The sequence below is a fragment of the Alosa pseudoharengus genome, unplaced genomic scaffold (genome assembly GCF_046254945.1).
Source record: "Alosa pseudoharengus isolate Yale_2024_CS ecotype anadromous, Long Island Sound unplaced genomic scaffold, YU_APseudo_1.1 YU_APseudo_1.1_scf_20, whole genome shotgun sequence".
NCBI classification, from domain to species: domain Eukaryota; kingdom Metazoa; phylum Chordata; class Actinopteri; order Clupeiformes; family Clupeidae; genus Alosa; species Alosa pseudoharengus.
In genome coordinates, this window is record NW_027468664.1 from 34971344 (window position 1) to 34996638 (window position 25295).

Genomic DNA, 25295 nt, shown 5'->3' on the forward strand with positions numbered 1-25295 from the left:
CTACATCCTGCCTCACAGTTTGCAAGGCAAGGGTCTCTGGATCTCTGTTAAGCTGCAAGTGTCTGACTGCCTGTGGTAGAATAATGCTTCTCTCGGAGCCATCATCTAAAACTGCATACGTCTCAATCGATCTATTGTCATTATGCAGGCGTACTTTCACCACTTTGAGCATTACCTTGGGTGAGCGAGTTGACCTGTCTAGGTAGATCTTGGCAGCTGGAGCATTAATTAAGAGTACACTCTTCTGGCTTTGCTCAGCAACTTCATGCAGGGTTGTCAGGTGCTGTTCTTTGCATGTTTTGCATGGCCGCTTCAGTGTGCATACATCTGGAGAGTGAGTCCGCCCACACCTCCAGCAACGCTGTCCATCCTTAATCCATGTCAGGACCCTTTCTGTACTAAGACTCTTAAGAGTGTGTCCATGAGAGGACCAGGCGGGGGTGACACATGCTACGTCACCAATTTTGATGAAACTTGGACAGTTTGAAGGGTCCACCTAAAAACTCAAAAAGCCAAAATAGTACAAATTTGAAACAACCCAGATGGAGTTAGGCCCGCGTCCTTGTTTTAGGCCAAAAAAACTCAAAAAAAGGCCCAAAATTGCATAAAATGTTGACATCCTGTCAGATTTAAACACAGCAAAGTAACAATCCATGCCATCAAAGGTCCATCCAAGGTTAGTTTAAAACTGGAGTTACAAGGCGTAAGGTGTGACGGGTGTCAGTCCAGGACTGCACATGTCCACTATGTCACATGCTTTTTGGCGAATACCCAAAAAATAGCAATATTCAGACCTGAATATCTCCAATGAGCAACCTCCTTTTTTGAAAATTCTTTCTGCACATGAAAGGGCCATCTGTGGACTTCATAAATCAAAAGAAAAATGCTCGGCCTTTTTATTATTTTTTTCGTGGTAACCGCCTGAATAGTGTGATCCAGCCAGTGATTTCAAATACATATCTACTTCAATGATTGGTTGAAAATAATGCTTAGGTCATTTATGGTGGACAAATGGAGATATATTATCATCAATCATGTCTGCTGATCAAATCCAAGCTACATTTAATGTCCTGAGTGTAATATATTCCTTAAGGTAGCTCAAAATGACATCATCGGATGACATACACCAGTATACCCGTAGGTCTAATTTTTGCAAATGTGATATCTCCAACATATCTCAGGGCTAGAAACAGTCACTTGGACTCAAATAATAACTTGTAAGATTTTGATAGTCAAAGGTCAAGGTCACTGTGACCTTATGTACATCCCATTGTGGTGAATAAACCTCTAAAAATCCCTGACATAATTGCAAATGTGATACAAACATTCACACTGGCCCTTTCTGAAACCAATCCCTACCAACTCCCCTAGGTTACGATGTGCACTCAGGTGGGAATCACACTTACAGCTAAATTGAGTTCTCCATGTAAATGGGAAAATGTTGGAGTTCTTTTATCACGTTTGGGCACGTTATAGGCTAGTTGGAACTGTTCACCTCAATGAACTATGATAAGCTATGCTAACAGTGGGTGCTTCAGACTGAGGTACTGCACACACACAGATGAGAAGGGTATGTATCATCTTATCTAACTCTGGCAGACAGACAATAAGATAATTTCCCAAAATGTTGGCGTGTTCCTTTAACACTTGGTTAGGAGTGCAAGTGGCTAGGGAGAGAGTGTAGCTAGTTTCGGAAAGGGCCTTTCACTCACAGACAGACCTCTCAAGTCTCACGCATTGAGCGTGAGACACACGCATTTCAATGACTTCACACACTCACACGCCACACATGGCATTTCTCATTCCGAGAAATTATTAACTTGCCCGCACAAAAATTTGTAAGGGCTATATTTTACAAACGTGTCATACAATGTTGCTGTCTGTGCGCTCATTCAGCTCAGAGAGCTGCTGTTCAGTTACTAACCTATCGGCCAATCAGAAAATAGGATTTCTCAACCAATCAGCAAATAGTTTTGTTTTGATGTGGGTCCGCAACGTGGAGACTGCTGGTTCCGCGGAGTCGTGGAGTGAAATTAGGCCCGGTGCTTCGTCTGATAATTTGCTGCGCAGTTGATCAAGATACCGCGGACCGACAAAAAAAGAAAACAAACGTTTCTGCTATCGATGTCATTAAACATGGTGTGAATGTAAAAGTGGTGGTATGAGCGTTCATTCAATGCAGGCGTCTGCGCGAGAGAAACTGAAACTAATCGATAACGTTGGTATCAAAGCTCCGCTTCAACCTGTTGAATGCTATTTAATTGTTTAACGACACTTAATAGAACAACGTTGATTTTTGGAACTTCCATAGAAACAGAGCAGAGACTGTATAATACACTGTATAGCACTGAGTATTGTATAGTCAAATTTGAATATAACGTGGCCAAAAGCTATTATAGCCTTCTTTCTATCTGTTAAAGATCAACAGATCAGTGATTTACGCCTATCTGCTCGCCAAAAAAGCTGGTATTGTGTTTCCTGAATCCTTACATTCAGGCATTCAAATTAAACTTCATTAAAAAACATGTATTTTTTTCTCCATTTCCTACCAATGTATGATGCTTGCATGAGGGAAACATCCCAAAACAATAGCACCCATATAATTGTTGCTGTTTTGAGAAGTATTCTTCTTATGCAAGCATCATGCAACCATGCAAAAGCAATTAAACTAATTATATCTTACATTAGTAAAGCAGTCCTCTGATGTGCATGTCACAAAACATTTAAGTGAAAGTGCATGTATAACAATATAGGCATAATAATGATTGTGATAATGATAATGACAATTTGATTTGGAGGGAGTGGGGTTGGGTACGTCTAGATGAGCCCTATGACCCCAAAGTCTGCCATGACTGGGCCTCAGGTCAAAGAAGTTTGAGAAAGGCTGGTATACATAACCTGCATCAGATTGAGGTTTGCAGTGATGCGTTATTATTATTTATTATTATTTACTATAGGGTTCTAGAATAAATAAAACAGTGTGTTTGAAATAATGGAATGTGTGCTCTCTCATGAAGCTGGGTTGATGGGACATGGGGAGAGTGGGTCTGTTGATGGGGGGGGGGGGGGAGGGGGCGTGGCGCCACGAGTAGTTCAAGCAGCCATAGGACTTTCATGTACTTCGATCAGGGGGGAGGGGGCGTGGCACTGTGCCAATGCCACCCCCCCCCCCCCCAGAAACAAAGTCTCACTCCTTGCAAACTTCAAAACTTGAGAGCCCTGCTCACAGATAACAAATTAATTTGAATTTGATGGTCAAAGGTCATAGGTCAGGGTCATTGTGACCTCACATTCTTGTGAGGAATGCCTATAGGAAGTTTTTTTTTTTCAAATTCGGCACACACAGTCACTTACACACAAAGATGAACTGATTAGATTTGAGTGGTCAATGTTACTGTGACCTCTCAAAAAACAACATGGGCCTACTGTATTTTTACACCTTGAACACAATATCCTGGAAACACCTTGAGGGAGTTATTTCAAATTTAGCACAACTTAGGCCCTGTACACACATAACCAGATATTTTATGTTTGGGTCTTTCGTCCACACATAAACAGTGTTTTAGCCCACACAGATATTTTTTTAAAAACCTTCTAAAGAGAATGCTGGTTTACTTGGATCTGTGGACATCCAAAATGGAGATTTTTACAAACAAGTATATATGTATATATACTCTTTTGATCCCGTGAGGGAAATTAGGTCTCTGCATTTATCCCAATCCATGAATTAGTGAAACACACACACAGCCCACAGTGAACACACATAACAGTGAGGTGAAGCACACACTAATCCCGGTGCAGTGAGCTGCCTGCTACAGCGGCGCTCGGGGAGCAGTGAGGGGTTAGGTGTCTTGCTCAAGGGCACTTCAGCCGCTCCTACTGGTCAAGGTTCGAACCGGCAACCCTTCGGTTACAAGGCCGAAGCACTAACCAGTAGGCCACGGCTGCCCCCGTGGACAAGGACATGATGGTTACCCCGTGGACAAGGACATTATGATTACTATGGATGGGTATTGGGTGTTCGTATATAGCAAGTCAGTCAGTACTCTCCTGGGCTTTACTTGTTTTGTAGCCTACTGTACCTCGATGTCCATCCATCGTAAAAACATGTCTGTAGACCCTGCTTATTAGTACAAGTTGTTTTATAGCAGAGACTCTGATATGGTATAACCACCTAGCTTCATGTTAGGGTCCCACAAGGAAATCTGTCTGAAACATTGAAAACATGATAATGTACATTACTTGTGAATCTGTTTCCATTGCATGCCACATGACCAGTGGTTAAAGTGGGATTTGGCAGGTGGGGAAACCCTAAAATCCAGTGTCGGTGCAACGGGGAAAAATGAGTCACCGTTGGACAACATATTTAGTATTCTGGTGTAGCGATACTTTTTGGACAAGAATTGATAGCTTCTTGGTCACCTCTGTACACACGAAAATTAACTCCCCAATTATTTTAACAATAATTATCGCGCTGTATCGTTGGTATGAAAGAATATATTTATTATTAAATGATCTGAGGTGGCTGAACTGCGTTCCTCCCACTTTAATTCCTGCATATGACCGCTGTGTTGGGCTAAAGGAACAGTGCTAATGGAGTAATGCCAAGCTAGATTAACATTTTCCAATGTTAAAACCATTTATCACATGAAAAATAACAATGTTAGTATCATGTGATAATAACAATAATAACAATACTCTGTGTTTCCAGGATATCATGTTCAAGTTGTAAACATATTTTTTAGTGAATAGTGAAATAGTTCACAAATATAATCAGCCACAAAACTTCTGTTAGACTTTTTTTGAGGACGAACACTGAAAGGAGCTGTAACAAATATTGGAGGCTGCTGAAAAGGCAAGCCAATGGCTATGGCACTCACATGCTATTTGGGGTCATGTTGTAACCTGAATTGACTCTGAGACGCTGCTGCTGTGTTTCTGGAGTTGTAGTTGTTGGTGCGTACATCAAGGGCTTGCGTGTCGGCTGTGTATGTTGTTGATCAGATCATAAGTGTCCACAGTAATGAAGAGGAATGACTGGAGAATTTATGATATTGCTTGGTATGTTGGTATGTTGCTGATCGGATCATAAATGGCCATAGCAACAAACAGAAATGACTGAAGAATTTGTGACAATGGTTGGTAGTTGGTATCTAAATATTTGTTGGTATTTGTTGGTGTCTGCATCAAAGGCTTGCGGTTTGACTGGGTATGTTAATGATCAGATAATAAACCACCAAAGCAATGAAGAGGATTGACTGAAGAATGTGTAGGTATTTGTGGGTGCCCACATCAAGGGCTTACAGTTGGTCTGGTTATGTTGCTGATTGGATCAGAAACTGTGGGAGCAAAGAAGAGGAATGACCAAAGACTTTGGTGGTACTTCTTGGTGCCCTCATCAAGGGTTGGTGTTTTGTTTGTTGTATAGTTGCTGATGGGATCATAAATGGCAACAGCAAAAAAGATGATTAACTGAAGAATTTGTTGGTATTTGTGGGTGCCCACATCAAGGGACTGCAGTTTGCTTGGCTGTGTTGCTGATCGGATCATAAACGGCCACAGCAAAGAAGACAAATTACCAAAAAATGCTGCAAGGTTGGTAGACAACCTATCATGAGTGTGGAAGGAGCTGGGTCTGAGATGCCAGATACCACTGTTGAGCCTTCTGGAGGTCACCGATGAATGACAAAGACAAAAGTGCAAGTGAATATTTGTACCAAATTTGAAAAAACATCCCTACAGGCATGTATGATATATACTTTTCTCAAGAATGCAAGGTCCTTGACCTCGACCTTTGACCACCAGATTCAAAAATTTGTTATCTGTGAGTCAAAGTGAATATTTGTATCACATATGAAATTATGTCAGGGATTTTTTGAGATTTATCCACCACAAAGGGATATACATAAGGTCACAGTGACCTTGACCTTTGACCTTTGGCTACCAAAATGTTACAAGTTATTATTTGAATCCAAGTGACTGTTTCCAGCCCTGAGATATGTTGGAGATATCACATTTGCAAATATTGGACCTACGGGTATACTGGTGTATGTCACCCAATGATGTCATTTTGAGCTACCTTAAAGAATATATTGCACTTAGGACATTAAATCTAGCTTGGATTTGATCAGTAGACATGATTGATGATAATATATCTCCATTTGTCCACCATAAATGACCTAAACATTATGTTTCAACCAATCATTGAAATAGATATGTATTTGAAATCACTGGCTGGATCATACTATTTAGGCGGTTACAGCGACAAAAACTAGATGTACCGCAGAGCGGTACAAAATATGACCGCCGCCCAGTCCAGCACATTGTTTCCACAAAAATAAATCACGCTGAAAGGCCTATATGATTCTAACTGTCTCACTAAATTGCATTATCCACACTCAATTCTCACTGGTATAGACAACAAGTACCAAAACATGATTAGTTCATAGATTTCACATGTAAAATTCATTTTATACAACCCCACCTGCATCTTGCCTGTTCATAATTCTGAGAAATTCTTGAATTGTGTGCATGTGTGCGTGTACACGTTTATCTTTATGTGTGTGGGTGTGTGTGTGTGTGTGTGCGTGCTTGTGTGTTTGTCTGCGTATATGTGTTTGTGCATGTGCATGCATGCGTACATATGTCTACTGTGTGAGTATGTGTCATACGTATGATTACTGTGAATGTATGTGTGTGCGTGTGTATCTGTTCAGTGTTTCCCCTAGAAAATTTTCCAGCAGCAGTGCTGTTGATCGTAGGAAGCCCCCCCTCCCCCCAAAAAAAAGAGAACATTTGGAAAAAAATGTTGACTTCTGGTGGATTTTGTGAAAGAAATGGACAGATTGAGTTACAAATTATGACATAACCATCAACACAAGCATTTACAAAGCATGATTATTGCAGTACTTGAACAGGATTATTCATGTTTTTCTTTCACCTTTTTCATTTACATTATTAGTAATTAGCCACTGTACAACGCTACACTGTAGGCCACTGTACAAACTATTACTATTTAGAATATACAGTGCTGTGCATAAGTTAAGACATTTATTTATATAATAACATTTGTTTATTTACGATACATGATACATTAAAAAATAATTGATGTCCTATTTTTTTTTTTTTAATTAAGGCATTAAGACAAAAGGCAAAGTATTTTTTATTCCTCCCTTTAGTCAATTTCAGCATGGGTGTCTTAACTTTTGCACAGCACTGTATAAACTATATAGACTTCTCTTTCATGTCATTATTGGTGCTGTGCAAGTCGAATTGAGTGCCTGTCACTTTAATGCCGTGACGGCTTGCTTGATTCTCAAGGTTTTAAGCTAACTTAGCAGCGTTGTTGTGCATGGTGCATATGTGGATGAAATTAATTATGTTTCCCATGTCATTTGGTAAAATAAATGATCAAAAACTCGAAGAAAATCTATCTTGGATTATAGCAGATAAGTGTCTTGTATCATATCTATAATTTTGGTGAGCTCTACAGGAATTACAAACTATCTCAGATGTAAATGGTTGCGTATCCTATTACTCAAATTCAATTAAACCCACCAGTAGGCTAGCTAGACCTTAGTTTCACAGCCTAGGTATTAGCAACATGGCTTGAAATCATTGCCTGTATCACAAACAAAAACGAAACAATGCGTGGAATTTATCTGGGAATAGGCTCCTGAAGGTAGGGGCAAACATACGGAAAGAATTGGTCATCCTAGGCCCTACGGTTCTCAAGATATTCACAGAAAACTGTGTCTGCCCTACCCTCCTTTCGGGGGGTCCAGTACAGCGGGGGGGCTACAGATCAAAATGAAAAACGATGGTTCCATGCTATCCATGTGGGGTTACATGCCCACCAAGTTCCGTGTACCCCGGTCTTTCAGTGTCCCGGGAATCCTTGTTGGTGTACGGTCACTAAATGTACACATAAATTATTTTATTGTAAGGCCCCCCATGAACGAAAGTTCACAAAACTTGGCATGCATTCGGAGGGTGTCATAATGATCCTACACTTTCAATTTCATGCAGTTTTGACCATGTCAGCCAGATATATTGTGATGAAAACACCTAATTTTTTGCTTTTTAATTTTTAACTAGGTGGCGCTATACATGAAATAAGTGGTAATGGGATGGGTTGACATGCCCCCTTAAGACCAACATACAAAAAAAAGGTGGACCTCCTAGGCCCTACGGTTCTCGAGATATTCACAGAAAACTGTCTCCGGCCACCTACAGGCCAGTTGGTGTATAGTAACAAATTCATTTATTGTGTGGCACCCCATGAACGGAATTCCACGAAACTTGGCGTGCATTCAGAGGGTGTCATAATGATCCTACACTTCCAATTTTGTGCAGTTTTGACTATGTTAGGTCACAGATACCTGCGATTACAACACCTCATTTTTACTTTTTTATGTTTAACTAGGTGGCGCTATACATGAAATGAGATGAATGGGTTGACATGGCCCCTTGAGATCAACATCCTTGACGGAAATTTGGACATGCGAAAAAGAAAAAAAAAAAAATCTGACTAAACCTATATGACCGCCGCTTCGCTGCGATTTATGAAGTCCACAGATGGCCCTTTCATGTGCAGAAAGAATTTTGAAAAAAGGAGGTTGCTCATCAGAGATATTCAGGTCTGAATATTGCTATTTTTTGGGTATTCGCCAAAAGGCTCGTGACATAGTGGACACGTGCAGTCCTGGACTGACACCAGTCACACCTTACGCCTTGTAACTCCAATTTTAAACTAACCTTGGATGGACCTTTGATGGTATGGATTGTTACTTTGCTGTGTTTAAATCTGACAGCAGGAGGGATGTCAACATTTTATGCAATTTTGAGCCTTTTTTTGAGGTTTTTTGGCCTAAAACAAGGACGGGGGCCTAACTCCCCCTGGGTTGTTTCAAATGTTGTACTATTTTGGCTTTTTGAGTTTTTAGGTGGACCCTTCAAACTGTCCAAGTTTCATCAAAATTGGTGACGTAGCATGTGTCACCCCCGCCTGGTCCTCTCATGGACACACTCTTAAACTCTGTGCATGAATTCAAGAGTGTTCTTTACTATTGCAGTAGGGGCAGAACGGTTTGAATTTGTTTTGTGGCTTGGGATGCTGAGTCGGACGTGTTTCTTCACCTGTGCTATAGAAAATAGAGGTAGATCTCTCCTCCTGCCTTGTAGGGGCGCGATGTTCTTTCCTAACAGGATGTTGCACCTCACTCTGGTAAAGCGCTGCTGCTCTGCTTGCTATGCACTTAGCTTGGGATTTCATCTGAAGCCAGGCTGATAAATCTGGAAGGCTGTATGTTCGGTCAGAACCACTCTGTAAGATGCCTCGTTTTAGACAGTATTCAACGAACCCGTCTCTGTAGCTAGGTGGTATTTTACTCAGCAATCTGTCCACATGGGATCTGCATTGCAGTTCACATCCGTTCTGTCCTTCTAGAGTGCGGAGCATACCCACGAGTGAGTGCACGGAGAGGGCAAATGCGTCAAATGCTTCTGCATCTCCGAATTTCAAAGGTGGGGAATTCAGGATTGCTGCCAATTCACCTTGGATGAGCTGTCGCTGCCCGTACTTCTCTTGGAGGGCCTGTAAGGCTGTGGTATAGGGCCGGGGGTCGTACATGAAGGCCTTGGCGAGCTCCAGTGCACTTGGAAGTTTTAATCGTCCCAGAAGCACTTGGTATTTATACTGTTCACTCAGGTGGCTATGTGGGTTGAGCAGGTTGTCAAGACTCATCTTGAGAAGGGCAAAGTCACTTTCTCTGCCACTTTCAAAACATGGCAGTGATGGCTTGGGTACACCATAGGAGGAGGCTATCAGCAGTTCCTTCCCTGGAGGTAACACTGGTTGCTGATAGAGGCTTACTGCATGTTGGGTTGATGAAGGACTCATGAATGTGCCATTTATAAATGGCGGGTTCTGTGTGACAGGGACTGGAGGAGGAGGGGGCCCAGGAATTGAAGAGCTAAAGGTGCTAATCGTGGGAGCTGAGGCCATTCCGTACACAGGTGGAAGTGGAGCCCTCGCTGTGGGGGCTGTGATGGCAGGATATGTTACTGGGATATTAGGTGCTCTTGTAGACCACAGAAGTGGAGGTGGCACTTGGGGGATGGGCGCGGACACCGGAGACACGACTGCAGGTGACGAGGAGATTTACCCTTGAGCTGGGTTTAACACTGCTGGAGGACGAGCAACCTGGGGGGCTACATACTGTGCAGCAGACACTCTGACTTGCTGGTGCATCGACACAGGGGGTAGGCTGGACATCAGGGCTGGTGTTGGTGTAGATTCAGACGGACTCGGATCTGACGTCACTGGTTGATGTGGTGAAGGTGCTTGAATAGAGGGTAGAGTATGTGTTGAGCCTGTAGTCTGTTCGCGGTGGTCAGCTACTAGAGAGGGAGGAGCCAGTGTGCTGCCGATGGTCTGTGCTCTAGGCAGAGAGTAGCCTGGATCTATGATTGGCTGGGAAGGTGAAGGCTGCTCTCTGTTGAGGGAGGTGACCATTCTCGCGACAAGCTCATGCTCTAGTTTTTGTAGCTGACGCCACTGGTTTAGTTGTCTGGTTAGGGCTTCTCTGGCTTTATGGGCTTCCTCTTGCACACGCTGAGCTTCTTGGGCCTGTGCATCCAGTCTTTCACATTCCTGGTCCATACGGTGGTCCTCCTCCTGCTGCCGTCGTAATTCCTCGAGTTGCATGCTCTTAATTTTTTCTTATAAAATTGCTGACTGGAGATCAGTGAGGGCTGGTGTTGGCAAATGTGCTGGTGAGCCTCCTGATCGCCTAGATTTATCTGATTCACATCTTGACCCGACATGTGAAGGTGGGGACTGTTGAATCAGTGAAGGTGAAAGTTGAAGTTGTGGGATCTGTTTGTTGGCGAATCCAACTTCATAATCTGCTAGGTGTCGTGGGGGTTGTCTCTCCCTTGCACCGAGGGACTGTTCAGATTCAAGGTCATGGAGGGCTTCAGTGTGATCTGGTTCCATATCTTCAGGGTTACTCAGACATCCGGCTCGAAGGACCATGTGATGGAGGTTGGGACTCCAGGATAAAGGTTTTGATTGAGTGGCAAGATATGGATTGCGATTTCCGGTCAGAGAATTCACGGACAGATCCACTGTTTATCTTCTTTAATCTTCACAGTTTCGTAACTTGAGTTGACAACAATGTTTTGTATAGGTTTCCATTTGATATGTTTGATATATGTGTGTGTGTGTGTGTGTGTGTGTGTGTGGTCTATTCTGCATTTACGCACACAGGAAATAGGTACATTGTTATTCACTGTTTAGAGAGACAACTGCAACAACTGCAAAACGAGAGAAAGTAAAATGGGGGGAGGGGGAGTCGGTACTCGATGATGTCATTACTTTGTCTCTCCTATCACAGGCTTTCTCACAGTAAGCATATACATACATTTTCAGGTGCTGCCTGCAAATCACTTCACCCAAGTAGCTGTGCTTCGCCGGAATGTGAACATAGTACCAAGAAAAGATTCTAGAACAGAGCTCCGCTCTAGAATCTTTGGTACCAAGTAAGTATAAGCTTACAAAAGGGCTGTCTCATTTGACATTGTTATCTGTACACACTGTAACTATACAAATCACAGCATGTAAATAGGAAAATGTTGGAATTATTGTGTCGCTATTGGGAGGTGTAGGCTAATGAAGCCGGCCACTTCGAAGCCCTTGTGCTAAGTTAGGCTAGCGGTGGGTGCGTCATACTGAGTAACTTCATGCACGGAGATGAGAAGGGAATCGACTTATCGAACTCTGGGGATTACGGTGAATAAGCTAAAGTCCCAAAAAGTCAGCGTGTTCCTTAACCCTTTGTACTACCATACTGTAGATGTGTAAAGATGCTTCTGCGCTACAAGCACCTGTGTTGTTGTTCTCCCTACCAGGTGAATACCACCAACCTGGCTCTCTTGTTGTTATTTATTGATTACCTTGCATAGGTTGTTAAACATTTAATGGTATTCAGTTTAGTTTTTCTTGTGCTACTGGGCTCCCCCTGCAGTTGTGAGTATGTATTGTACACAATGGTTGTAAATACCACTCTTGGCTAGCACCCTCCTGGACACAATACATGTGGATTTGATTTAAAACGGGCAAAGATCATTTCCGAGGGGCCAAGTCGACTGACAAGGTAATATTACACAATTTAATAGAAATAGTAGGCTATCGCACAATTGCCAGAAAGCAATTTGTGATTCTCTGACTAAGCTAGGGCTGCATGGGACAAATGATTATCCCTTTTACAAGTTTGTTTACCTTAAAAATGACTTCAAAGCTGCTATATTAAGGTAAAAAACATAATTAACCCAAAAAAAATTCTGAGTACATCTTCTATATGTGAATCCTAATTAACTTGGTTTTGAGTACATGACAATAAACTACTTTAACTTGAATTATATATGCATGCATGATTCATGTTTTTTTTGTATGTGTGTGCAGGTTTATGACTTCACCAGCGGCAGCAGCCATATGTTCATCCACACTTAGAAGCAGCTCCCAGGCAGCAGGCTGGATGTCTCCATACATGTCCTCAGTGAGAATAGGTGCTGCTTTTATCAGCAATGAGAGTGGTGCTGGAGACAGACTCATCACCTAGGCATAGAAACAATCATGACTAAAAATGATTAAATACACCTAATAAACTCCTGCATACACCTTTTGTGGAACACTTGTGCATGCAGGTTTTCCCACATACAGGTTATATGTTGGAATTCATGTAAGGGTGGAGATAAAAGTTTAAGATTTGGTCAAACAACGTGGAATAAGAACTGTTAACAAACTGTTGTGACAAAGTATTTGCTACTAGCACCGTCTACTGAATGTCATCAAAATAAAAATCTAGCACTTTAATGGCCAATATCTTTGCCAAAATTTTAGACGCAGTAAATATAATTTTCAACATTTTCTAGAAGTGTATCAAAGTTTGTAAAATTCTGTCTGTAGAGGAGGCTACAATTAATGCATTTCTCAAGAACCCGCCGTTTTGAAAATTTGATAGCCTTAGTTTCATTTGGCTCACTCAGCAAACAGCGAATTGAAATTTAGCAGCTAATACATGCCTGTGCAAATATCAGCTCATGTAAAGCAACTACATAATTGTCCGCATGAGGAGGTGGGACAGGCTTGTCAATATCCAACTAATGGACATTTATTTCACTACTGCCTTCAAATAAATCTACTTCTTTCAAATACCACACTCTCAGACCTGGCTCTAGGCATAGGCAGTATAGGCAAATGTTAAGGGTGCTCCATCCACCAGGAGTGCCCGAAATAACGGGGAACTTTTTCCTTTTTACACATAAAACAAATTAACTGTTACTTAAAACAACTTAGTAACATAACTACATTATTTGCCAAAAGATAACGGCAACTGTTTGCCAGAAACCTAATTTGCATGTGAAAATATGAACTGTACCAGAAACATATCTGTTCAGCATACACCTAGTTAATAAAGTGGTTCTTATAATAATAATAATAATAATAATAATAATAATAATAATAATAATAATAATCTTTATTTATATAGCACTTTTCAAAACAAAGTTACAAAGTGCTGTACAATATCAACATAAATGAAAATGCAAATAAGACATAATAATATAACAATCAAATAATATATACTAATTCAATTAGAACTTAACATAAATTTGAAAAAGGAAAATAAACTTACACTGAAATAAAACTTACTGAAATAAAACTTGACACTGAAATAAAACTTAGGATACTGAAATAAAACTTAACACTACACTGCAAAAACTGCTTATCTAACAAAATCTAACCAAGTGTTATTAATCTTATATCAAGATAAAAAAAAACTAGTTGGTATTGTTTTCAGTATAAAGAGACTTACCTAGCTCTTTCTTGTGAAATCATTTGACTTAATTTAAAAAACATTTGACTTATTTTAAGACATCTCATCTTGAAAACAAGCAAATTTGTCTGGCAGTGCATTAAGCAAATTTGTCCTTAAAACAAGCAAATTTGTCTGCCAGTGCGTTGAGCAAATTTGTCTTGATAAGACTCCTTAAAATAAGTTAAAGTCTTCTTAAATTAAGTCAAAATGATCTTTTGAGAGGCCGCTAGGTAAGTCTTTTCATACTAAAAACAATACCAAATAGATTTTTTAATCTTAATATAAGATCAATAACACTTGGTTAGAATTCATTTTTTGCAGTGTAAAATACAACTTAATAAACTTAACACAAAATGAAGTATATTACTTAAACAAAACTAAGGAAGGCTTGCTTGTAAAGATGAGTTTTAAGGAGGGATTTAAAAGAGCATACTGACTTGGCTGACCTGATTTCATCAGGCAGGTCATTCCAGAGCCTAGGTGCCCTGACACTAAATGCTCTCTCCCCTTTAGTTTTGAGATTGACCTTAGGAATAGTTAGGAAACCACTACCAGATGATCTTAAAGTACGCACAGGTGTATAAGGTACTAGGAGATCAGATATGTATTTGGGAGACAGGCCATGTAGAGCTTTAAAAGTAATCAGAAGAATCTTAAAATCAATTCTAAAGCTTACTGGGAGCCAGTGCAGTGAGGCTAAAACAGGAGTAATGTGATTACAGTACTTTGTCTTAGTAAGAAGCCGGGCAAAGTCTCTTTATAGATTTTTGGTTCAGACAAGAAAAAAGACTATTGCAGTAATCCAGGCGTGAAGAAATAAATGCAAGTATAATGGTCATGAGTTGTGAGTTATGGCTTGTATTTTATAGTATTTGTTTATTTTCATTAGGCTATTGATCATTGATATTGCATTGACATTATTGTTTATTATTGCTAAACTCCTTAATGTAGTTTTAACGATTTTTATAAACTGTTTACTGTTAATTGTAACTAAAAGTGTCAGCCAAATCACAAAGCACAACCATAACCATAACCTATAAGCAATTAGGTCACTTTTGAAAAAATTCTTGGAGACCCCAAGATGATACTTTTTTCTGTAACTCTCCAATTGTGGCTATTATAGAATTTCTTGCCTCTCTTACCATCTTTCATGGGGGCAAGATAAACATGTCGTTTTCGCATTATTCTCGTTTTTTGGCCCCACTGAAATGAATGGCGGAATGCTCAGGATTTGATTTTGATTATGACATCACAGCTCTAAAGCTAAAGCTTGCAACTGGCAGAGTTCTAAGCCATCTGGCAGCTGCCTAATGGGCTGGGCTGGGCTGTCTGTGTCTGTGAAGGTGTGTGCATGTAACTTTTGACCCGTATGTCCGATTTTCAAAAATGAGGTACCGTTGGAATCCTCGAATGAAGCCCAGTTCAATGCCTTGCCAGCACCAGTTGTAAAGGTCATGGAAAAAAAGTTTCATGCTGTCCCATCTTTTTTAAAGCCAATCCATGAAGCCCAGTTTAATGTGTTACCAGCATCAGTTGTAAAGATCATGGAAAAAATGATGGGACAGCGCAAAGCCAATCTATGTTCATACAAGTCATTAAAAAAAAGTATTTTCCCAATCCATTCAGCCAGTTCATTGCCCAGCCAGCTCCATTCAAACTTAGCCATGTATACTGTTGTATAGTTCATATCATTGAGAAACCCACATTCACTTAGACATCATACACTTCCACACAGCACCAGTGACACCAGTTAAGTCAATGCATACAAGTCACATTAGTCATCATTACCCAGCAAGAAGCTCACAATCAATTAAATTGTCTTGCCACGATCTGGGGAGCTTTCAGACAACGTTAGTGTAAGAACAGGTTCTGTATGCTATTTAAAGCCGACCTAACGATAAGTCTTCATGACGATGTGTTGCAATGCATTCTGTGTGCTGTGCTGTGATTCGACGGCTCGTCACCTGACCCACCTACCCCACAAGCCACAGCGAGAACATTCAAGCATATACATTGCTATTAGCATTAGTGCTGTAAAACGATTAAACTTTTTAATCACGATTAATCGCTGAATTCCTATAGTTAATCACGATTAATCACATATTTTATCGCATGATTAAAATTCTATTATTTTGCATTGCTGAACTTTCCAGGAGTCCATATTAACAATATAAAGCAATTATTGTGTATCTTGATTAGGATTCAAATGAAAGCAAAGCAAGTTACTTCATTAACTTAACTTTAAGACGTAGGTCTATTTGATTATTTCAAATCAAATTTCAAAAGATGTGCAGCAGACCTGAGGCAACACAATATATTCTTCAGAAATATAGCTAATAAAGGGCATAACAAACATAAAATACTATTCATTGTCTTTGAGTTCAGTTGAAAATAAGGAACTTTTTGATATGAGTGCACTGCCATTTCATAGGCTTACAGTCTATGGTGCACTGTCACTTGCCACACACATCAGCGCCAAAGTTTTTAACACGCAAACACTGGATGAACAATGGATTTTATGGAGCGGCGTTGACCAAATATAACTGAATCGTAATTTACACGGCGGCAAAGTGTGATGCTGGTGTGCAGAGTTGTATTGAAAAGAATGGAATCTAATGTACAGTAAATTAATGTTGAAAGCAGAGTGCATCACACTCATGTCGGCATCGGTGTCCACAGCAATTTAAAACACCATTCAGCTGACCGGGAGTTCAGAACTGTGTTGGTGTTTATTATACAGTGGGCAGTGCTTCGACTTGGCCAGCTTCACTCGCGGTCCGCGCGTGGGATCACGCGGTATCACGCAACTTTAATTTGTATTTTTCCAGTGAGACGCAGCAACAACCCAAACAACCGGTAGATGGCTCAAGTGAGCAGGGTGTCTCGTAAAAATAAATGGAGCCTGGAAAACCCTACACAGACTTCACTACAGACTTTAGCAGACTGGTTTAGAAATAATTTAATAGCCAGAAATATGCCTGCCCTGCCCTAATAAAGAAATATTTGGTTAACTGCGAGTGAATCCCGTTTGCAGCCATAGAAGAAACGCAGGACAAATTAAACATTCTGGTTTTCTCCGAGTGCAACGATGATAGACAGACATCATTTGGACAAAATATAGAGCATATTAACCTCCGTTGCTCAGCCAAATGCCTTCCTGTTACGTCCTGTTATCACGGAGTTACAGGCGATAAACGAGTTTTGATGGTCACAAGTTTACTTCATTAGGGACTGTTCGTTATTTATTTAAGGGGCTACCGGAGGAGTTTTGGGAGCATTAGTCCAAAAAGACGTGACCCTCCCTCGCCAGCAAGACATTTTTCTATGACCCTCCAAAGTGATTATGAACGCATGACCCTCCCCTTCATCAAGAAGAGTCAAGAAGTAGGGCAAATTAATTTACGAAACCAAAACGTGGGTCATAGTTGTCTAAGCCTCTATTGTGTAGCCTGTTAAAAACGTCGCCAGATAGTATTAAATCGGCAACAACACTGTTTTCTGCAGAAGCCTATCCAAGGCTACAGATTAATTCTGAACAGTTATTTCTCTACTGGCTCAATTATCACACCACTGTTTTGATTTGCGTAGCTGCGTTACCCCCAACACTGACAATAATGTAGACAGCAAATTTCGATTTCGATTTTCGTTACCACCGTGTAGTCAAGCCTTAAGACATACCCAAGCAGCCTAAATCGAGGTTATGTTTAATTATGCATGATTTATTTTGTTATTGAATTCGTAGGCTGGGATTACTCTCGGCAAGTCTCCTGCTTTTTTATTAGGGGCGGCAGGCAGGCATAATATCATTGATTCCAAAGACAGCTAGCCTAATCACACCTTGATGTTACATCTAGTTATTAATTTACAGGCCATTCAATAATTTTACTAACAGGGCAGTTATGAAGAATTATGTGTATGTAACTTACTCATGTCGAAACTATGTACATTACAACCCATTCAGCACGTAGCTACACTTACCATATCCCATGTAAAACGGTTAGCTTGCTACTGTAGCTAGCTAACCTTGGAACTTCAGTATAACAGGCATAGCCAATTATCTCACCTAGTTGTAGGAAAAAGGCTACGTTCATATTACAAGTGATAGAATTAATTTGTGACTTATGTTTAGTTGATGTTATGACATGTAAAGTTAAGCTTGCCGAACTTATAGTCAGCCATGGGCAGTTTGACTGTGCCTACATTCGTGACACTCCTGTTAGTAGGCTTTAAACTGGAAAGAGCAGAAAATAGGAACGTAATGGTCACATCAATCCCATAAACACACAGATAACTCTTACACCAACCTTATTTTGTGTCTTTTATTCACATTTGTTTCAGGATTTAGTAAGTATAAGCCCTTTTCGCTCCCTACTTTTCCCCTAAAAGGGGGTGTGTATATGCAGCACGGTCTAGCTAGATCCAGTGTGGTGTTGTAGTTGTTCTAACGTTACTAGTTGTTGCAACAGCATGTGAAAAAACTACAAAGTTTGTTACACCAAAAGAACGTTAATCTCGCGATAAAAAAATTGACGCCGTTAAAATAGGTTTACGTTAACGCCGTTAATAACGCATTTAACTGACAGCACTAATTAGCATGCTAAGCTTTGAAAATGAATGAGTTCGCAATAGCCACTGCTGTTTATGACCTGATGATCCCTGGAACTTTAACCCTAGCAACCACCATAGCAACTGTGTTATTTAGCATAGCAACCATCAGTACCCTAGCAACCATTTTAATTTCCCTAGCAAAACAACCTAGTAAACATCGCTACAATATCAACCTAGCAACGCCCTAGCAACCATCATAATTACCCTAGCAACACCCTAGCAACCATGCTAATTACCCTAGCAACAACCTAGCAACCACCACTATAATTCGACCCTAGCAACTACCATTGCAACAAGCATGATTACTCTAGAAACCAGCATAGCAACTGCATTATTTATGCATTTTGGCTTATTGAGTGTTGCGTTAATGCAGATAACTTTTGATCCGTGTGCCCGATTTTCAAAAATGAGGTACCGTCGCAATCATTTTGGCGACCTGCACCTGATCAAATCCACTCTTGCAGTTCCTCGGAAACGCAATTCTAGTTTATTTATTATTCCCGTTCACACACTTTTTGTGCAGACAACTCCTAGAGCGTTTGAGCTATCGACACGGCTCCAACTTTAAAAATTCAGGCCCGAACCGGAGTAGTGCGCTTGTAAAAATGGTGTGATTGCCCCTTGTCGTTTTTGCGTTATTCCCATTTTTCGTGTTTTTTTTCACCCCCATTGAAATGAATAGCGGAATGCTCAGGATTTGAATTTGCATTATGACATCACATTTCTCTAACTGTCTTAAGGCCCGTACACACCGAGTCCGATTTTTCGGACGAAATATTCGCACAAAATTACGCAGCCTATTAAACACATGCATTCGTATTAGTCTGTACACACCGAGGACGAAATTCGTTGCGATTAAAAACATTTTCGCAACGGTCTTATTTCATGCGAAATTTCGCATGCGAAAAAGAGCTGTTGACCAATCAAATAATGATTTTGCAGGGTTCCATTGATGTCACAATAGAACGACGAGCAGAAAAAAAGCTGATAGATTGGGTGATCCTACTGCTCAGTGCTCACGATGACTAGTCTCTTTAATAGGCCTATATGCCAAAGTTACAGAGTTTACGTTACAGTAGACTCTCAGGTGTTCAAGAGTAGGCTACTCCTGACGAACTTCTTACGTAGTGCAAAGTCCTTACAGACAGCTTTCCCCACTTCTTACCACCGTCCCATTTTCACTCAACCAAAAATAATTAAATCTCACTACAGACAGATGGCTTCTCACTGCACACATTTGCAATGAAAAAATACAACATGCATTCATGGAAATGGAAGTTTTAAGAATAGGTCATGATAGGCTATGCTGCTGACAACAGCATTATGTCCAGGGTTACCACTATCGTAATTTTGCCTCACATTTCCTGGTGCGTTAATTTTGCTTTATGCTTCATAACTGAAGTAGCCCAATGTGGAACTCTGAAAAACTTTCTGTGGATCTTATAAAGGTAAGCTAATGACTGATAGGCTATCATTATTAGCTTTTGCTGTTTGTTGGATCATCGTCATACAAGCTGATCAATTTTTACCACTTGTTGCAGCAGTGCGATTTTATCCCATGCTCATTTCTACAGGCTGTCTCTGTGCCTCCGCTCCTTAACAGATACATTTTGATGTAGCCTGCGTGTGAAATGGTTTCGTGAGATGTAGGCCTACATGATATAGGCTATGGCCGTTTTTTAGTGTGTTGGCGTATAGCATTTTGGCATGTAACATTTTAAATGAGGCCTTGCCTACCCTACAGCTTGTTAGGCTACACCAGTCCGCCCAAATGGCATACCTCGAGTCCATTATGCGGGCACCCCTGGCTGCAGCTTGCAGATCGGGGCTGGGCTCAATGTGGGGCAGAGCGCAAAGTTGAGCTCAGCACAAAATCAGCTCGTCATTCCCTGCTGACCTCTCGTCCGTCTATTTACCCGGACTCGGAGTTTTTCTCAAGGAAGAATGCTTAATTCTATAAAAGCGTATCCTCCTTAAACTACTGCCAACGTTAATCATGTCCCTTCCCGCCTAGCGTTAGAATTGCGTGTGTGTTGTGTAGTGGGGTGGGTGTATGGGTGCACTAATGAGCCCAACCAACTTACGTGTTGGACTGCACAATTATCACAATAGCACAAGTAGAATAGACAAGGGATGGGAAGGATGGCCGTAAGCATTAAGTTCCCCAGCACCTCTCAAGCCAATAGGCCTACACGGTTCCATGAATGATCAAGGCTATAATCTGTTTCAAATCTTGATGATTTTATGAGTTCTCCCTGCTTACTGAAAGTCGCTGTGTGAACCTGCGTGACGTGAGTGCGAAATAGAATGCGAAATATTAAAATAATCGCATCGGACTTGGTGTGTACACTTTGAGTGCGAAAATTTCGTATCGTATCTGGTGTGTACGGGCCTTAAGTCTTGATTGCTTGCACCTGGCAGAGTTCTAAGCCATCTGGCAACTGCCTAATTATGAAGCTGGGCTGTCTGTGTCTGTGTCTTCTGACCTGTATGTCCAATTTTCAAAAATGAGGTACCGTTGGAATCCTTGGATGAAGCCAAGTTCCATGCCCCTGATCAAACTCACTTTTGCAGTTCCTCTGAGATGTAATTCTAGTTTATTACCGTCCACTTTTTGGGAACGCTACTACTCCTAGAGCGTTTGAGCTATCGACATGGTTCCAACTCTAAAAATTCAGGCCTGAATCGATGTAGTGCGCTTATATTTTCTGTGTGATTGCCCCTTGTCGTTTTTGCTTTATTCCCGTTTTCGTTGTTTTTTTGCCCCATTGAAATGAATGGTGGAATCTTGGAATGGCGGAATCCCATTATGACATCACAGCTCTCTAACAGTCAAAGTTTTGATTGCGACCACCTGGCAGAGTTCTAAGTCACCTGGCAGCTGCTTAATTGACCTATGGCTAAGGCCGCCCCCTCCACTCACTCGGAAAAACAGTCAACATTCTGTGACAGGCGCTATGGCAGCTGTCACAGTAGGAGACATTTTGAAGGAGGCGATAGATGATTTTTGGAGACAGAAAGATTATATATCATCTCAAAGTCACCAAAGGGGCCTTAACTATGCATTGGAGGGTTATATTAATAATTTTACATTTCCAGGACAAGGTTTTTTACCATCTTTACCAAGAGTACCTCTCTGTTAGTTTGGTGCTACAGTATTTATAAGAATCATTCAGCACAACATTGCTAACATTTGTTATCTCGGTTATTTACAGATACGTTAATGAAGCTTCGGCTCCAAAAGGTGGTGTTGTGGTCTACCGCATAACTTTAACCAGAGCAGACACTTATCTCAGTTGAGATGTGGTTTGGGAAAGGGTAAAAAACACACACCTCTCGGGATACCTAGTGTCTGAGTTCCATTTATCCCATGCACACCGTTTGACCATTTTAAACGTAAAATGTCAAGAAAATAAAAATGAATAAAAACTGACTGACTGCAATGCATTCCAATGGATGTGGAAGGAGAGAATGTCAGAGTTTATTGGGTTCTATGCGCACTGTGATTGGCTCATCGCGTTTGGGGGCGTAGCTTAGCCATAGGTCAATTATGAAGCTGGGCTGTCTGTGTCTGTGAAGGTGTGTGCATGTAACTTTTGACCCGTATGTCCGATTTTCAAAAATAAGCTACCGTTGGAATCCTTGGATGAAGCCATGCCATTGGCACTGAAACTGTTCTTATCAGGGTAACCAATGATCTACTAATGGCAGCTGATTCTGGTGAGCACTCTGTTTTGGTGTTGCTGGATCTTACCGCTGCTTTTGATACCATTGATCATGCTATTTTAATTAGAAGACTAAGAGAATGGGTTGGCATAACGGGTCCTGCTTTGGACTGGTTCATATCCTATTTGTCCAATAGGACATTTTTTGTTTCAATAGGTAATTTTACTTCCTCTACCTCAGCTATTACTTGCGGTGTTCCCCAAGGTTCAATTTTAGGACCAATATTGTTTTCCCTGTATATGTTACCTCTAGGCCACATAATTTGCCGCCATAACATATAATTTCACTGCTATGCTGACACACAGCTGTACCTCTCAGTCAAACCAAACATGCTTAACAAGCTAACTGTACTGCAGGATTGCATAGCTGATATGAAAGACTGGATGTCACAGAATTTCCTACAGTTTAACTCTGACAAAACTGAAGTCCTTTTAATTGGCCCTGGCAAAGTCTATAATCAGACTTTTCTTGGAAATTTAGCCTCACATAACAAGACTACTTCTAGAAACTTAGGGGTTTTATTTGATACAGATTTAACATTTGACCAACATGTAAAACTCCTTGTGCAGTCCTGTTATTATCAACTGAGAGACATTTCCAAAATCAGATCAATGCTTTCTTTAAAGGACACAGAGAGAATTATACATGCATTTGTCTCATCTAGACTTGATTACTGCAACGCCTTATTCACCTGTTTAAATCGGTCTAAATTTAGGGAACACATCACCCCAGTTCTGGCCAATCTTCACTGGTTGCCAGTGAGTTTTAGGATTGATGTTAAAATCCACCTTATAACCTATAAAGCATGTCATGGTTTGGCACCTGACTATTTAAAAGATTTATTAACCCCCTACTATTCGGCTCGGCCCCTCAGATCCTCCAGCCTGGGACTTTTAGTTGTTCCAGAAAGTAAACTGTCAACTAGGGGTGACCGATCATTTGCAGTTAGAGCACGCAAGCTTTGAAACAGCCTCCCTTATAACATCAAATCTGCACCATCAGTGGCTGTTTTCAAATCTAGTCTAAAGACCCACTTATATAAAATTGCTTTCCTTAAATTCCTTTAATTTATTATCATTATTATAATTTCTGTTTGTTTATTTTGTCTTGAGTGCTATACTGTATAATTTTCCTATTTTCTTTTTTAATATATATATATATATATATATATATATATATATATATATATATATATATATATATATATATATAGTTAAATCGATGGTTCGGAGTAATTTTACCCTAGGGTTCTTTGCACCATGACCCCGAGCCAAACACCCTCCCAGAACCTTTTTTCCCTTGGTCGAGCCCTGGTCGAGTAGCGCCGTCAGAAACGAATGACGTTCTGCAGTCATGATGGAACCAACTTTTATCTCGTAAATTACCCCACTAATAATGCCCTGAATGGTTCGAAACTTCTGCAGTAGTACAACTACGACATTTAGTCCAATAACGAGGCATTAGAAAGTTTGTAAGTGCACCAGGAGTTTATTTAAATAAGACTTGCCTGATTATCTGCTACTATACCGCTGCGTCAACGTTTCTTCCGTGATTTGGGAAAAGCCTGTAAAAGTCCTTGCAGAAAGCGATTACATCAACGTTTTTTGGTATATCCAGTTTTAAATATTTTTTTCCGAAGTGTTTACAACTTAGTAATAACTAATAATTGTTGCAAACTGGACTACGAACAAAATATTAGTGCATTCCTGGATCTACATCCTTATGCATGCTTCCTGCCAGGACTTTTACAGGCTTTTCCCAAATCACGGAAGAAACGTCGATGCAGCGGTATAGTAGCAGATAATCAGGCAAGTCTTATTTAAACTAGATGTACCGCATAGCGGTACAAAATATGACCGCCGCTCAGTCCTGCACATCCATTCCGCGAAAATAAATCATATTAATGAATTTGTCTCCATCTTCTACTCCATTCCCCACTCTTGAAACTTTTGTGTATGCTTGTTTGGAATGTGTGTTTGCACACATTCCGCACACAAAGTAGCCTACTGGCGCTGCAAAGGTGAATAGATTTGTTTCTGGGCCAAAAAATCTGTAGCATTGTTATAAAACCTTTAAAATCTCTAAACAATCACAAGTAGGGCACTTCATCACAGTCCATCCATTGCAACTGGACTGATGAAAGGTACACCTGTAGGCTACATTGTATTTGGGAAAAGCAGAAGGTAGCAGCATAATGTATTTATTTATTTATTATTAAAAAAAACAATCCCTGTCAGTTCCATGCAGTTTTCAACAGCTATCAAGAAGAGAGGTCATGTCATGGATTTTTGTGAATGTTTCTTCTTCTACATATGCATAAGTTTAGTCATCTAGTTCAAATGATATTCAGCGTTATTGTCAATGCACAAATTAAATGCCAGTAGTCTAAAACAAAATGCCGTTTTACCCAGTGGTGCAAATAACTGACATGTCCAAAAGGGCCTTCATGAAATGCGTTGCGAGACTGCTCATACACATTTTAACGGGCAAAGTTGAATAGCTACTGTCCGTTATTGTTTGTGCAAATAATATGCTGATTCATGTTCCCTTGCATTTTGCAACTATGAGGTCCATGGTTAAGCTCAATCTTTTGACGCAATCTTTTGATTTTCACCCAGCCTAGTCCATGGTAGGCGCCCGATAGAAATATTGTTTAATTTTGCGATTGAGATATCCACGCACTGGCGCCCCCCCCTGCGACGTGTTCGCCCCCCGGTTTTAGAGCTATTCTAAATGCAAAAATGCATAGAGGGAGTTATGACAAAACCGTGACTGTTAACAAACTATAAGCTATATAAGGTAGGCCCTATGCTAGGCCTATTACACAACACAAATTGTCACTAGGCTATGCTGGCGACCCAAATAAAATCTCCTTTGGAACCAATGGCTTACACCTTACAGTAGGCTATCAAGCTGCCACCTCTTGGCGAAAAGTTAATAGTTTTGCATATCAGTAGTAATACATTTCAGGTAGCTGTGTGAATCACGGAAAGGGCGAATGAAGTGGACACTTCTAAAAGGAACCCAACACACTGTACAGTAGCTCAAGGTCTGTGGCTAAAGCAGCCATAATGAAAGCGT

The 25295-nt window shown here is 40.6% G+C and overlaps 1 protein-coding gene across 6 annotated transcripts in view; it reads right to left on the reverse strand.

Annotated features, from left to right (window-relative positions):
- The window catches only part of unc80 (unc-80 homolog (C. elegans)), a 333697-nt gene that overhangs the window by 157029 nt on the left and 151373 nt on the right, over positions 1 to 25295 (reverse strand). For all 6 annotated transcript variants that reach the window (XM_076297160.1, XM_076297158.1, XM_076297161.1 and 3 more), the window contains one exon: positions 12481 to 12619. In XM_076297160.1, the coding sequence (XP_076153275.1) occupies positions 12481 to 12619 (139 nt within the window). The remainder of the gene's footprint in view (positions 1 to 12480; positions 12620 to 25295) is intronic.